Consider the following 14,572-nt stretch of genomic DNA (forward strand, 5'->3'; position numbering starts at 1 on the left):
CAAATGTAGTTTATTATCCATTAAGTAGTCCATGCTGCAGCCAACAATCTAGAATGTCTGTATTAACTGCATTTATATAATTCATAGACTTTCAAAAACACTCTTTGAATAACTCTCCAGTCAAATTTCAGTGAATACAGTAGGGCTGAATGATTCCTAAAGTAGGGGTCAGCAAACACAGCATCTTCTTCAAGCTCATAGATTAGTTCGTAGCAACTGGCAGTCCACCAGCTTTTGCAAAACCTTCATCTCATGAGTTTTACTTTGGTAAAACAATAAAAACAAATCCTACCAATAAAGTCAAGAGTGTTTAAATATAGAGACACTAGGAAACACAAGTAAAGAAAGAATTCTGGTTACGGTACCTTCTTGCTGGCGATAGCTGTAGTAGGCATAGTGATTCCCTCTCCCTAGGGTTAGGAGACATGCACAGGAGCCAGGTACAGACAGACCAACAGAAAAGACACCGGACAGAACATGCAAAGGAGGGCGGGAGAGAGAAGATAGGAAAGGGTGAAAATGCAGCAGGGCGATACAAACAACATGCTCAGCGCACTGTAAGTAACAAGGCCTTCGTATCCCCCGATTTGACTGGTCAGCCAAAGAGACATACTACCTATCACTGAATTAAGGATCATTTACAATAGTTTTCCTTTTTCAACAGTCTTTCACAGAAACCTTTTGGGAGAGGAAGGTCTACAAGTTCCCCCACAGCCTTAACCTCCTTTAACCACAGACAGTGGGCTGAGTCTCCCTCAACACTCCATTGCTGCCATTCTGTCAGACCTCACACCATTTTATGTGGCTTCCTTGCTGATAGCTGGAAATGACTGGACATTGATATTAAGCACGGCTGAATTTTTAGAAGTAGCTTCTAAGCCAGCTGCAGGTCTCAATGTCACCACTGAGGTACAGAGAAGGGGAAGACAGATCAAATGTGCCACAAAAAACAAATGCAGGTCACCCCTATCACCAAGGAAAAACCACCCCATCACCTTCAGCAATTTATCTTTTTGATAGAGCTTAGAAACCCCACAGCTCATCCCCTGACAAAGAAAAGATTACATTTTAGAGAGTGGAATATTAGTTGTCACGTCCTTTAGCCACATGGCAAGGATGTAGCAAACCAATTAAACCGATACTAGAAATAATATGCGGTTACAACTCAGAATTGACACACAGATTACATTCAGCCAGCCGATCTCTCATTTTTAACATATTCCCTTTGCTCGGGAGGTACATTTTGTCAGATTAGCGTGAGGGTGGATTTAACAAAACATTTATTTTCAATTTCAACTTCTCGCATTGTCTTATTTTCAAATGGCAATGTATCCTATGAAACTATACCAGGAGAACAAAAGGAATTAACCGTTCTTATGGAGCCTCCCATCTTTCAACAACTCTTGAAATAGTGATAAGGTTTTTTTTTTTTTTTTTGTTTTTTTTTAAATAAACCCTCATCTCCAACTGCCCCCTACCACACACATGTTCAAGAGATGCCTAAAAAAAAATTATTACCAGATGTGTACTTGCTTTCAATCTTCGTGGTAAAAGACATGTTACTTATAAAGAGATAATGCTTTAAATGCTTGAGATAAGATATGTTCTTGTGACATGGTTAGTTCATTAATATCAGGTCAGTAAAGCTGGGGGTGATGAATTAAACTTCAAGCAGCTTGGAATCAGTGCATGTTAGAATCCAGGTCAATTGTCAAAAGGCAGTTATATTAGCGATGGAACAATTATCCGAATATTCTAACGAATATTTTTTGACATGTATTCGGATCCAAAAAATAAGATGTTCGTATTCGCTAGGAATGATAAAAATACCATGTACTTATTTACCGCCTCGCCAGAAGTTGCATGACAGTTTAAAAAATGGCAAATGAAAAAGAGCTCTGTATGATATGTGAGATTTAATATATAAAAACAAAACAAAACAAAAAACACAGGCTCAACACAGCAGCTCGAGCCTCTATTTAAAACTTCTAGTAAAAAGTAAACAAACCAGATTATGCTCATGCATGCACAGTGATCTCTATGGAAAGCCATCTGGGTCAAAAAAGCTGCTTTAGAGTGAGTCAGAATCTCATGGAACAGAAAAAAGGCAAGCACGTCATTCTGAAATGCCTCGCTTAAACAGTGCCCAACTAGCTGGAAATGTTATGTAGTGATTTATATTATACATATATATAAATAATATAAATCACTACATAACATATATATATATATATATATATATATATATATATATATATATATATATATATATATATATATATATATTTTTTTTTTTTGCGCATTGTGGAATGTAATAAAACGAGAACCAAAACGCCATTTCCACGTTTGTTTTATTTGAAGTGTTTAAAGGTAAAATTCAGTTCTTGTTATTACTTTATGAAAACATGTCTGTTGTATATATATATATGCATACACATACAGTCTTTAGCCATCCCTCGGTAACTTACCTTAATTTCCAATAGTGCAAGCAGAAAAAACAGGACAGATAAACACTTTGGTATTGTAAACAAGATCTCCCCAACACACATATGAACATTTCAAATAAATTCACTAAACCCAATAAGGAATATCGTGCTGCTATTTGTTAGCATAATTAGAGCAAGGCTAAATTATGCAAAGCAAGTTCACTTGTTTTAAACATTTCCCCAACTAAGTTTGATGGCAACTAATAAGCAAAGTTTATTAAAATGTACACAGCATAGCAGTATGTGTATAAATTTTTGCCATAGCAACCAGATATACAAACTTTGTAATCCTATTACTAAGAACCATATATATGTAAATAAATGCAAGAATGGATTATTGTATTTCTTTTCTCCACAGGGATGAAAACAAAGTCATTTTCCTGACATTTCATAATTTTTTTCTTTTTTTTTTTAGGGAGGGTACATAAACAAGAAAAAAAAATAGAAGCCATTTTTTAAAATCATTTTATAAAGCAATGCAAGTTTAAAGAAACAGTTCACTTGGCATTTTGCCCAACTGCAGAGAGTGTTAAAAACTGCTTTCATTTTTCATTACAGCATAAGTAGCGGGGTTCCAAAAAATATAGCGTTATATGTCACCACGTGTTGCTACAACTGTTTAAATAACGAACCGGTCATTTTTTTCCATTGTTAACATCCTGACAACTTTTTACACTTATAACTTTAAAGTCTGTTTCAAAGCGCTTTTCAAAATGTCTGCTCTAGTGCACTGGTAGTGTAAGGATTATAGCCCATATTGTCAAATTGGTAACTCAGCAATAACGATCCACGATGTGAGATGGAACAGAAAAGCCAGAGCAGGCCTTTGAAACATTCTGTGGTTTAGCTTTATCTTATCTGGCCTTGGGTGTAAATAGCTAGTATTCATTCCTGGAGGGGGGGTGAATGGCTGGTTGAATTATGTGACACTCAGCGTGTAAAGTAGATAGTGAGGAGACAGGAGAGAGGAGACAGTAGAGGAGGAGAACAGAGGAAAAGTAATTCAAATGTGTTTCTTTTTGAGAGAGCTGATAGGAGAAAAGGGAGTTTTATGGTTTTGGGTGTAACTTATGTGATTTTCTGCACGTAGGCTTGAAATGTGGTTGTAAAGCTGGCATATATATACAGTATATATATATATATATATATATATATATATATATATATATATATATATATATATATATATATATATATATATATATACACACACACACAGTGTATATATATATATATATATATATGTTGCTGCGACTGTGCCATGAGAGCTCAGACGTACAATCTCTGATGCCAGAGGAGTGCTCAGAAACTAGATAGAATCTACTCTGACACCATGGCTGAATGACGATATCCGTTGCTGTATCCATTATTAATCTATTCTCTGCTATTTTCACAACAAAAATGTTGATAGTTTTGACAATCTCGGTCCAGACTACCCCAGTGGCTCAAATGTTGCCATTCAAGGGCCAGACCAAGAGCCACTAATAGCACCCTCGCCCGGTCCTGCCTGATCTTCTCCAGGCACAGCGGGTCGATTCCTGAGACGCAAAAGAGGTCTATCTGTGCTCTCCCGAACTGTTGCCAAATGAGGCTCACCATTCTGAGGCGCTGGGGACCCCTTGAGAGGAGGTCCGACGCCCAGTTTATCACCCCAGGCAGATGTGCTCCTTGCAGCGAGTGGAGGTGATCGTGCGTCCACAGCAACAGCTTGCGGGCTACTCGATGGAGTCTGGGAGACCTGAGGCCAATCTGGTGGTTTATATCAGCCACCACAGTAGTGTTGTCCGTCCGGACAAGCACGTGTCTCCCTTGAACCTCCTGTAAAAAATTCTGCAAGGCCAGAAACACTGCCTGCAGCTCCAAAACATTTATATGGAGACCGAGGCTGGACGCATCCGTGGTAATGACCTCTCTTCTGGTGACGCTACTCAGCGCTACGTCTAAGCACAGGTGAGCAGGCTGTGTCCACCATGAAAACGCCTCCAGACAGTGCCGAGACACTGTCAGCAGGGGGCCGCGGTTCAATAAGGGCTGAAAAACTCAGCTGTTGAACCAGGCTTAAAGAGGGTGCATATGCAGAAGATCTGACGTGCAGCATTGATGTATCTTATTCAGGTTATCAGGGTCTTTAGGATAAATACCCATTAGGTAACGGTTCCCTAATGGGTATTGAAAGGGAACAAACCTTACACCCACTACTTACTCTTTAAGGTACAGTAAAAACAAAAATGAGGAGGAGATATATATACTTTTATATTTCTTTAAAATCACACTCTACCACTTCAACCTTTCTTTCGAGTAAGTCTTCCTATGGAACTTAATCTGGAATCACAGCTGTGTTTCTTTCTTTATTAAATTTGCATCTGTGTACTGTACAGAAGCAGCGAGAGCAAGCCATTAACACATTAGCACACTTATTTGATAATCAGGTATAATTTACAGATTTCAACGTTTTTTCTTAAAAAGCACTTTAGGGATGGACACGTGTAATCATTTATTCGAGCAATCAATTGAAAAAGTGTTAGTCGTTTAGAAAATTACTAAAAATCGCATAATACAGTGGTTTTCAACCTTTTTTAAAAACCCTTCTCTGGAGATTTCAGCTCAAGTACCAATTTACAATTTCCAGTCTACTGAATAGTACCACAGTTGCAATAAAAGGCAGAATAACTCGATTAACAAATACCCCCCACTTTATTTAATATATAATTTATGTCACAGCCTTTTGGGACTGACAAACTGCTGGTTTAGGACATCTTAGGATGCACAGAATCAAAAGTATTTGGAAATCTCTTCAGAAACACACACTTTCACTTTCTGCACTGTAAATGTTTATCACGTTAACATTTACTTCCCATTTCAGCATAATTATGTGTGCCATTTAAAATATTTACACATCAAAAACGGTAACCTCAAGATAAAACTAACTAACAATGATAAACTTTTCATTAAAGCCAAAATAAAAATGATCGAATGAGACGCGGTATAACTTTTGCGCTTTTGTAGACTCTTTTGTGTTTACTTTCTTTGTTTTTGTCTGAGATTTTAGGGAGCAATATTTTAGTGTCTCGTGTTTTGGATATACTGTGTAACTTTTTTTTTATTTTTTTAATTCTGATGGAGCACAAAGGCTTTTATTCCAGGGTTTACATTAAGAAACAATGAAGTGTACTCAAAAACGCAGCAATTTGAATGCTGTATATTTCCAGTTCAAACATCTTCAAACCCAGGGCTTACTGCTTACCTGGGCTCAGCTCTACCAGGTAGGGCAGCTTCTCAGGGGGCAAAGGGACATGGAGAGACCCGTCAACAGACTTCCCCCTCGGCACTTTCTCGTCAGGCTTCCTAGCTTTCTTTGGGACATAATCTGGAGGTCGTTTCTTGAGCTGGAAAACTAATGTTTCTGAAACAAGAACAACCATTTATATATTCAGGATCTAATAAAGCTTGACTGTTTTAGGCTAAACATAAAAACGAAACAGTTTGACTTCAATGTCAATAAATTTCAGATGTGTTACTTTTCACTCCTATCAATTCATTTGCCATATTATAAGTCTTTGTAGCATTTATCACGGTTCAGAGTTTTATCAGGATTCAGATTAGAAGACTAAAACTGCTGTCATGCAACAGTATGAAGACATTTTATTTAATAGCTGGGTGACATTGTACCATTATAAAATGGCTTTCCAGCACTCATCTGTAGTAGAAATAAAAAGTACCCACATTGGTAATCTTTCCCTTGCCATACCTTTGTCGCTCGGCCACTCTCTGAAGATCTGAAGGGGACAGTCAGCATCATCAAGGATACTCTCAGAGGCACCTTTGTCATCGGAGTGCTGAGATCCAGGAGGTAGCAAGACCTGGCAAGCAAAGATGACAACACTTGTAATAAAAAAAAATCAATGTGCTGGTTAGATAGGAAACTGGAGATCCTCATCGCCAAGGAAAATAAATAGTGGTGAGGTAGTGGAATAACGTTGATAGTGTAAGAACATAAGTGTATGAAAAAGAGAAGGTAATTCGGCTCGTCCAGTTCCTAGTAGCGGATTGCTCCCATACTTTGTCAAGTCAGGTCTTAAAGGATTCAGCATCAACAATGTGACTTAGTAACCCATTGTATACCCTCAACACTCTATAAAAGAAAAAGTGTCTCCACTTAATATGCAACCACGTCTCCCGGTCCTGGTTTCTACTTAAAGTATTGGCTAGGGTTAACTTTGTCAACTGCTTTTGGGATTTCAAGGGCTTGACAGATTCAGTAGTTGACAAATTAAACCGAAAGCAAAATTAACAGATTTTTAAAAAAATTGCAATAAAGTGTGTAAGAATCATATATTTATACTTCAAAAAGGAAACAGAAACAGATAGTAATGAAAATACTGTAAGACTTTGAGTTTTTAGTAAAATAAAATAGAACAAAACTATGCAATTATGCTACAAGTGTATGCATGTCAATGCAGTTTCAGACAATTTCATTTGAGCTTAGAAATTCCAGATGGAAATACCAGTCTTCAGGAAGAACCAACAGTGCTGAAATATAATACTATAGATAGGCCTTCCCCAGTCATTCAACATTTATACAAGCACCTCCAGTGCTTTAATGTGATTGAACATGACTGGGCCTGTCAAGCTCTGGCAATAAAAAGCCAAGGTTGAGTTTTTACGAGAGGGATGTTTGCCATACAGTGACATGCAAGATTAAAAAAAGCAATGCTTTACAGAAGCACTCGTTCACTAGCAGGACTCATCTGTCTTTGCTGCCACTTTTGTAATTGTAATTCAATTACTAACAAATGGAGTCCTCTACTAAATGTCAAAGTCATAATTTTAATCTGGCAGCCCACTGCTAACACTTTATTTATTAGTTCTTCTGTGCTGTATCTCAAATGCAGTATGACTGAGAGGAGACAATAGAACCTCTCCTATCCGATTTAACTGGTTCCAGGGGTCTGTCAGATATGCGAAAATATTCTATCTCAGAAGGAGTCGTTATACTACTTTGTAGTACCTTTATTGACGTCGGGGCTTTATAAATTAACAATATGTCAGGTACATCAGTGTGTCCAAAACACCACAAAGTTGCATGAAAATAAGTGAAAATGACTGCAAAACAAAAGCACTGTAATACAGTATTTAACAATTTACAAAACAGCATTCCAAAAACAGAACACACTTTGTTTTTTCAGTCCATGCCAAAGTAATCCAAGCTTTTTTTTTTTTTTTTGCACCGAAAGTGCGACTTAACTCGAGACAGAAATGGTGTAAAAAAAAAAAAAGTGCACCCACAAATACAAACTGGCTTTGAGGTCATCGAAAAACACCTTGTTTCAGTCTTTCACGGTACAGTCATTTATTAATCACTTGCTTTCTTGTTTTCTTTTATTGAATATGGTTAAACTGGGTGGCTTGGCTTGAAGTGACAGCATGTAAAAAGTGAAACTGAATTCCCAAGCCCACAGTCTTTTCTTTTGTCTGGAACTGAAACCATTTTGTCCTGCTAAGAGCTAAATTTACTGTATTAGACCCAGAATAAAATGTGCACTGATCAGTTTCTATGTTCCATGTAATTGGTATCAGCATGTGTAAACAACACATGTCAAGAGATCCATCAGTTAATAGAGGGTATATTATTTTACAAGATCGTATATGACAGGTTCTGCTTTAAATTAAAATAACAACAATGAATGCAAATTAAAGAATTTGCAGAAATTATCTGGAATTCTGTCCACAGGAGATATTTAAAAGTATTAAAACCTGTATTGTCCATTTTATTATCGTTCATTGTCTTTATCTGCTCTATTGAATTAGCAAAAGTTGATTTAAAAAAAAAAAAAAAAGTGGATTTGGTACAGCGCTTGACCTGTCACAAATACTTGTACTTATTCTGCAGTTGAAATTGTAAAACTATTCATTGGTGTTTGTGAGCCAGTGGTATAGTGACCATAATGGAACATGAAGACAATATTTCAAAGTGTACTGTCCAGATACAGCAGAAGCATAAAGAAAGACGTGACATCAATAAGGCAGCCATGTTTGGAATATAGAATAATTTTCTTCTCACTTTTTTATCTTAAAATTTGCATCAAGCTGTTAGCAAAAACACTAGAGTTAAATTGTTTTAGGTGGAAGTCGACAAACTGTGAAAACGATCAATAAATACAATAAAGCAGGGGTCGCTGTAACCTAGACGCAAAATTAATCCATTGGACGGAAAAAATTTTTATCTTGCGTTCACGGGACGCTCAGAATGAGAAAGGGACGCAGACATGCATATTCGTGGTAATCTATTACACTGCAGCAAAATGACCGTAATATACTTGCTTGTTTAAAAACTGTTCTGGAATATAACAGCCTTGATTAAGGTAAACTCCAGACCTGTAGGTGGCAGCAATAAGCCTCATATTTGGTTTACGCAGCAATATAAAGGATATTTACTTAGACGTTTCTGGCGCCAGATCAGTGTCTGTGACAATATGGCGAACCAGTTGTCAATCAGAAGTTTTTTTGCTAAGCAGTCAGCATCTTCTGACCGTACAGAAGAGTCTCTGCAGAACACCTAAGAGAACACTTCGTCTAAGGAAACACACTTTGGCTGAAACTGATTTTTCCCCCATTGTAAATGCTCCGGCTAAAGGAACAGGAGCTTAAATGAACACCTCCTTGACACCTATAGAGATTAGTTCACAACGGATACAGTACTGTTTTGTAACCTGAACACTCATTATTATTAAACTGGAATTAAAATGGTTTATTGTCTTTTCAAAAGTGACTTGTCATCACAAGAGTGTCTTTGAGGCACACTGATTGGTTTATTAAATCTTTCCAGAACCGCCGTCATATCATTGACACGTTTTGTATATTGATTTCCACACGTGCACCTCATTGTTACAAAATGGCATGTATACAAAATGACAAAATGTGCCGCTGTTTCTCTTGCTACAAAAAGTTGGAAATTGTATCAGACATAAGTCGCGAGCAATTTGATGTTTCCTGTTCTGGTGAGTTGCTTCACCATTCTGTTAAATAATGTGCATGTCTTATATTGCTGCTGTGTAGGGATGGTGTGTCAATTTAGTTTGACAGTTTATTAACATTAGTTTGTCTGGTACTTTATTATTATAATTTATTAACATATACATACATATTCTGTTCATTTCATATATTGATGCACGTGTATCATGACAAGTAATAATACATATTTATTTATTGATTCATATTGTGTCTGGTGGTCAACTCCATCTTAGAGAACACTTTGCTTGCTTCCCGAGAGGGGTTCTCTGTTAGCCAGAGACTACTGTACTACAGTGACCAAAGCAGTTGCAAGCAGTAGTAATGCATTAAAACACAAACGAAAAATACATTCTTATAAATACATTCTTATAAAGACACAGACACGGCGATGCTGTTGCTGTTATTGCAATGCAGAAAAAGATGAAAACACATGTAGATGAAGGCAACACACACTGCTTAGAATCCTGTCTTGTTGTCATGGGAATGGTCTACTGTTAGAACAGAAACGCTAGCGCGACTTGTGATAAAACATGTATTTTAAATGAAAGATAGCTCCACAAACTGAAAAAGAATGCCTGTAAAACAATGAGTTTCAGTTTTTCTGGAGACTAGACTCCAGTTCAAAAGCCGGACAGCATCCACTGCCCATGTGCTTACCCGAGCGATACAGTAATTACTGGGGTTTTCCCTTTCCAGGCCGTACTTCTCTAGCGCCTCAGCGACAGCAAAGTCCGCAGTGTCTGTGGTGGACAGAAGGATTGTCTTGTACGGTATATTTGGTTTCAAACTGTCTGCGTAGATCCTCAATGTCCCCCCTGGAAAAAGAAAAAGAAAGAAAATGAATGAACAAATAAATAAATACACAAATGTTTTCTGTTATTTGCAGCCCTCTATTTCTGAACCCAAGCCAACTGATTATAAAGCTTCAGCCAGTTTAAAGAAGTTACCAATTATTCCGAGTGGTTCGGAGTAATGATGCACCAGTGCTGGCATTTACTTATTAAATGCCAGCACTGGTGCAGTCCCGGGGACTTTTTTGACATGAAAAAAGAAACAAGGACCAGGGGTCACAAAATGGAGATTAGATAAAGGGGATTTCAGAACAGAAAATAGGAGGCACTTTTTTACACAGAGTATTGTGGAAGTCTGGAACCAACTCCCCAGTAATGTTGTTGAAGCTGACACCCTGGGATCCTTCAAGAAGCTGCTTGATGAGATTCTGGGATCAATAAGCTACTAACAACCAAACGAGCAAGATGGGCTGAATGGCCTCCTCTTGTTTGTAAACTTCCTTATGTTCTTAACATCGCTATTCTTTAGCAGCTGCCTGTAAATAGCATTGGAGCTGCCACAATGCCACAATCCCATAGCTGAAACTGCTAGCCATCATTTAGAGGTTTCAATCCATATGTGTTCCAATCGATTCCTATGTGCGTCAATACCTTCATTTATTCTTGGCAGGATGTTGTACATGCTACATGGTCCTCATGGAATTCTTGATTCCTGTGATAAAACTGCAGCACACTGCTCTTGTTGGCAGAATACAATTAAATAGAGTTTCTATAAGTCAGCAAGTTGTGCTGCACTTGGAACAGTGAGTAGACCGGTTTAAAACTGATTAAACTTGTTTAACAAAAACAGAAGCAAGTGCAGTTACAAAATGAAAACAATTATATACATTCCAATAAAAACATCAGCAACTGTTTATAACGTTGGCAGCAGTAAAAGTTCACACGGCCAGTTGAACTACTAACTCATCTTTCAGATACTCTGAACACTAACCAACAGGTTTGTTCAGTTGCCTTCTCATGGGAAACCAAATATCTAAAACAGGACCACCATTGGAGATGAAATCAGGACTGACATTTATCATGAATATACAATTCAGCAAGGAATAAGGTTTCAGGTAGAGAAAAAAAAAAAGTAACCAGCTGCAAAGGATATATCTTGATTATTAAAATCAGTGTCCCAGAAGACTTTCCTCCTGTTGTTTGATCTACCAGGGGAGTATGCTTAATAACTTCAAAATGTCAATGCAAAGTTTGAGCAATTTCAAGTAAACGGTTCTCAAAATATATGCTTATCCTTCATTTAAAACTAAATGCACAACAGACACTGTATCATGTATTAAAAAAAAGTGTCACTATCACTATATAGTCTCATAAATAACATATTGAATTTCTTCTGTAAAAAAATGATATTCATCTTATTCACCAGCTTTATTCGTACATCACTGGACATGTAAATTGTTCTTCCCATTCCAGAATGCAGCAAACGCATTACATGACTATTACCTAAATAATCACGCCAATTTACTGCTTAAATTTAGAACATTTGTCTAGTTGTTTTTAACTGCTTAGCTGATCCTTTAATGTTATGAAATTAGCAGGTTTTCAACAACCGCTTTTCAGTGCCACTGCCAAAAATGCAGTAATTTGTGGAAGCAGTGTAGCATTGTTGATGGGTAGGTGGACCTCCTTATGTGACTTCTAGCTCAGCCCCAGACATATAAAGCGACTGGGCCAGTCAACAAACCTGCATTCTCCCCAGTAGTAAAGCAGCAAGGATCACACACACAAGATCTGGCTTTTCTGTATAGTTACGGTAACAAGACCACATGAAGGCTGCTGGATAATTAAGTGGCTAATTCACTTAAAGGGTAATTTCCCTTGCTATTGTATGGTGTTCACAATCATTAGCATTGATTATGGGTTATGTTTCTCCAATATTAGGCTTTAGATCATTTTTCTCTAAATCTTCGTTTAAACTTGCTTTCAGCTCGTCCATAGAGAGAACACAACAGCTGGGACAGAACAGCCTTCCTCATTCCATTCCAATCATGTGACTTTTTCAACTCTGCCAGTCCCACCTACTCTATATTTATGTAGACAGGGAGAAGGTGGGGTTGGACTGGACTAGTTCACTATCCATTGTACTTGTGTTGTGACTGAGCATTCTCTAGTAGAGCTCATTCTCAAGCTTTGTTCTTTGTCTGTTTTAGCTGGGAAAGGAAATGCAGTCACTATAAAAGGAATTGTCAAACAACATACCGTATTGAAGATGAAGACACAGCAAACAAGAACAGGAACAATTAATGTCAGAAGGAGGCACCCATGTAAACACAGCTGCTGACATGTGTCATCATATTCACTGTGGCTAGTCTGGTAGAACATTACATCTTCTCTTAAAACCCCTCTGGATATTTGACCACCTCAATATGTTATTACAAGAAAAGACATGTTCAACTAAATAGAGCTTTAATGCCAGATCTGTACACCTACAGAAAAACAACTATTAAAGCCAATACAGGAGCAGACTGCAGTTAACTGCTAGTGGAGTATAATCCAGCTAAAATTACCATAACTCTGTAACGCCAGAATAAATTAAACAGCATGCACACAATTGGGATTTTTACACTTGTTAATTTATGTGTGGGTGTGTCTGAGGCAGTCACAAACAGCTCCCTTGTAACCTCCATGCTTTTCTGCCTTGTAGTCATTAAAAATGCACTAATGTAATTCACTATGCTTTACAGCAGCAGTTCCCAAACTTTTAATTGTCACGTACCCCCTTCCAGACTTATCAACTGTCTGCATTCCCTTAGCATACAGCTTTATATTTTAACTACCTTTCCCAGTGCAGCTGGGCAATGTCCCTCATTCCTGACTTGCACCTATCATCGATTCATTCTGAATACTTTAAATCCACCCCAACTACTGAGTGGAAGCATTGGGTTCAGAAACAGATTGAAGACTCCGCTTGCAAGATTTTAAAACGAGACTACAATTAGGAATGGAGGCTTGTTTGCGGGATTTAAAGCTGTATTACAGTTAAAATAAAGCAGATTTAAAAAAGAATTGAAAATTGTGGCGAAAAAAACAAAAAACAGAAGTCCTAACTATAATACATATACTTGGCGCTATACGGCGATTGGTGGTGAGGGCTCTGCACATCATTGTCTCTGTGTATCTCTGTTCTCATTGGTACCTCTTGGAGGTTTGCAATAAATGTGCGTGCCAGGTTGGTGAACCCAAGTGCACTGCCCAGCCTCTCTTTTTGTTTCTGAAACTAACTTTCTTATGAAAATGCAAAACTATGCAAAACAAAACAAAAAATGTTCGCCATTACACAATTTGTGCTGCGTACCCCCTGGACACACGTACCACAGTTTGGGAACCGCTGCTTTACAGGATTCATTTGGATTATACAAACCTACGCCGGGAACCAATTCATTTGGATAGTAGAGGTTTTACTAAAACTGATACAACTAATTAATGAATACCTTTTCGTGGTATTAAATAAAAATCTATAAACTGTTTACATTTCTTGAATTACATATTTTAAATTCAAAACGACTTTTTACCTTTTCTTGGATACCACTGCAGAAGTCGTTTGTGTTACATCTTTAAAACAGCTGCTCCACTGTTTATATCCCAGATAATCCCAATCTCATTTTTTGATGAAGTATCCAGGAACAAAAGGGTTCATTACTTGCAATAACGCAAAGTTACTTGAAGAAAGGAGTAAGTAATCCTATTAATTAATTTAAATCCTTTTCTGTCCTTGAGTTCATAGCCTATGGATTAGTGAACCTGTTCCTGCTCCGTTACCTGAATCAGGCCGGCCGTCGCTGTTGCGGAACTCCTGCATCCTCTTCTCCAGTTTCTGTTGCCGCCGGCGCTTCATGACCACCTCAGGGTTGGATATCGTTCTCGTGAAGCTGGTTTCTGGCATGTCCTTGTACACCTCTGCAGCCAATCGGGAGTTCTCACTGGAAAAGGAGGACATGGTTTATCCAATTCATGTGCCTTCAAGAATTGCACACTGTACATCCAATACCCAAACCATTTATGTTCTCAGTGATCCAGTCCCACATATTTCACAGATATCCTCGGACAGATCTAAAAGCCAATATACTTTATTGTAACCAGCTGTTAGATATATGTTATGGATCTTTTAAATATGTTTTCCTTTGTCATAAGGACCATATCTCACCACACAGATTCCATTCTTACTGTACGGTACTCAGCAGGAGACATTCTACACCAATTCATTGTGACATTCGTAAATCACAT

The 14,572-nt window shown here is 37.7% G+C and overlaps 1 protein-coding gene across 20 annotated transcripts in view; it reads right to left on the reverse strand.

Annotated features, from left to right (window-relative positions):
- LOC117411391 (afadin-like) overlaps positions 1–14,572 on the reverse strand; it is a 130,856-nt gene that overhangs the window by 52,141 nt on the left and 64,143 nt on the right. For 16 of the 20 annotated variants that reach the window (XM_034018844.3, XM_059025268.1, XM_059025258.1 and 13 more), the window contains exons 5-9: positions 14,108–14,268; positions 10,155–10,312; positions 6,235–6,346; positions 5,731–5,889; positions 366–410 (exon numbers count right to left, since the gene is read on the reverse strand). In XM_034018844.3, the coding sequence (XP_033874735.3) occupies positions 366–410; positions 5,731–5,889; positions 6,235–6,346; positions 10,155–10,312; positions 14,108–14,268 (635 nt within the window). The remainder of the gene's footprint in view (positions 1–365; positions 411–5,730; positions 5,890–6,234; positions 6,347–10,154; positions 10,313–14,107; positions 14,269–14,572) is intronic. The other 4 variants (XM_059025262.1, XM_034018843.3, XM_059025261.1 and 1 more) reach the window with 1 other exon arrangement.

This window comes from Acipenser ruthenus, chromosome 6 (assembly GCF_902713425.1).
Source record: "Acipenser ruthenus chromosome 6, fAciRut3.2 maternal haplotype, whole genome shotgun sequence".
NCBI lineage: Eukaryota > Metazoa > Chordata > Actinopteri > Acipenseriformes > Acipenseridae > Acipenser > Acipenser ruthenus.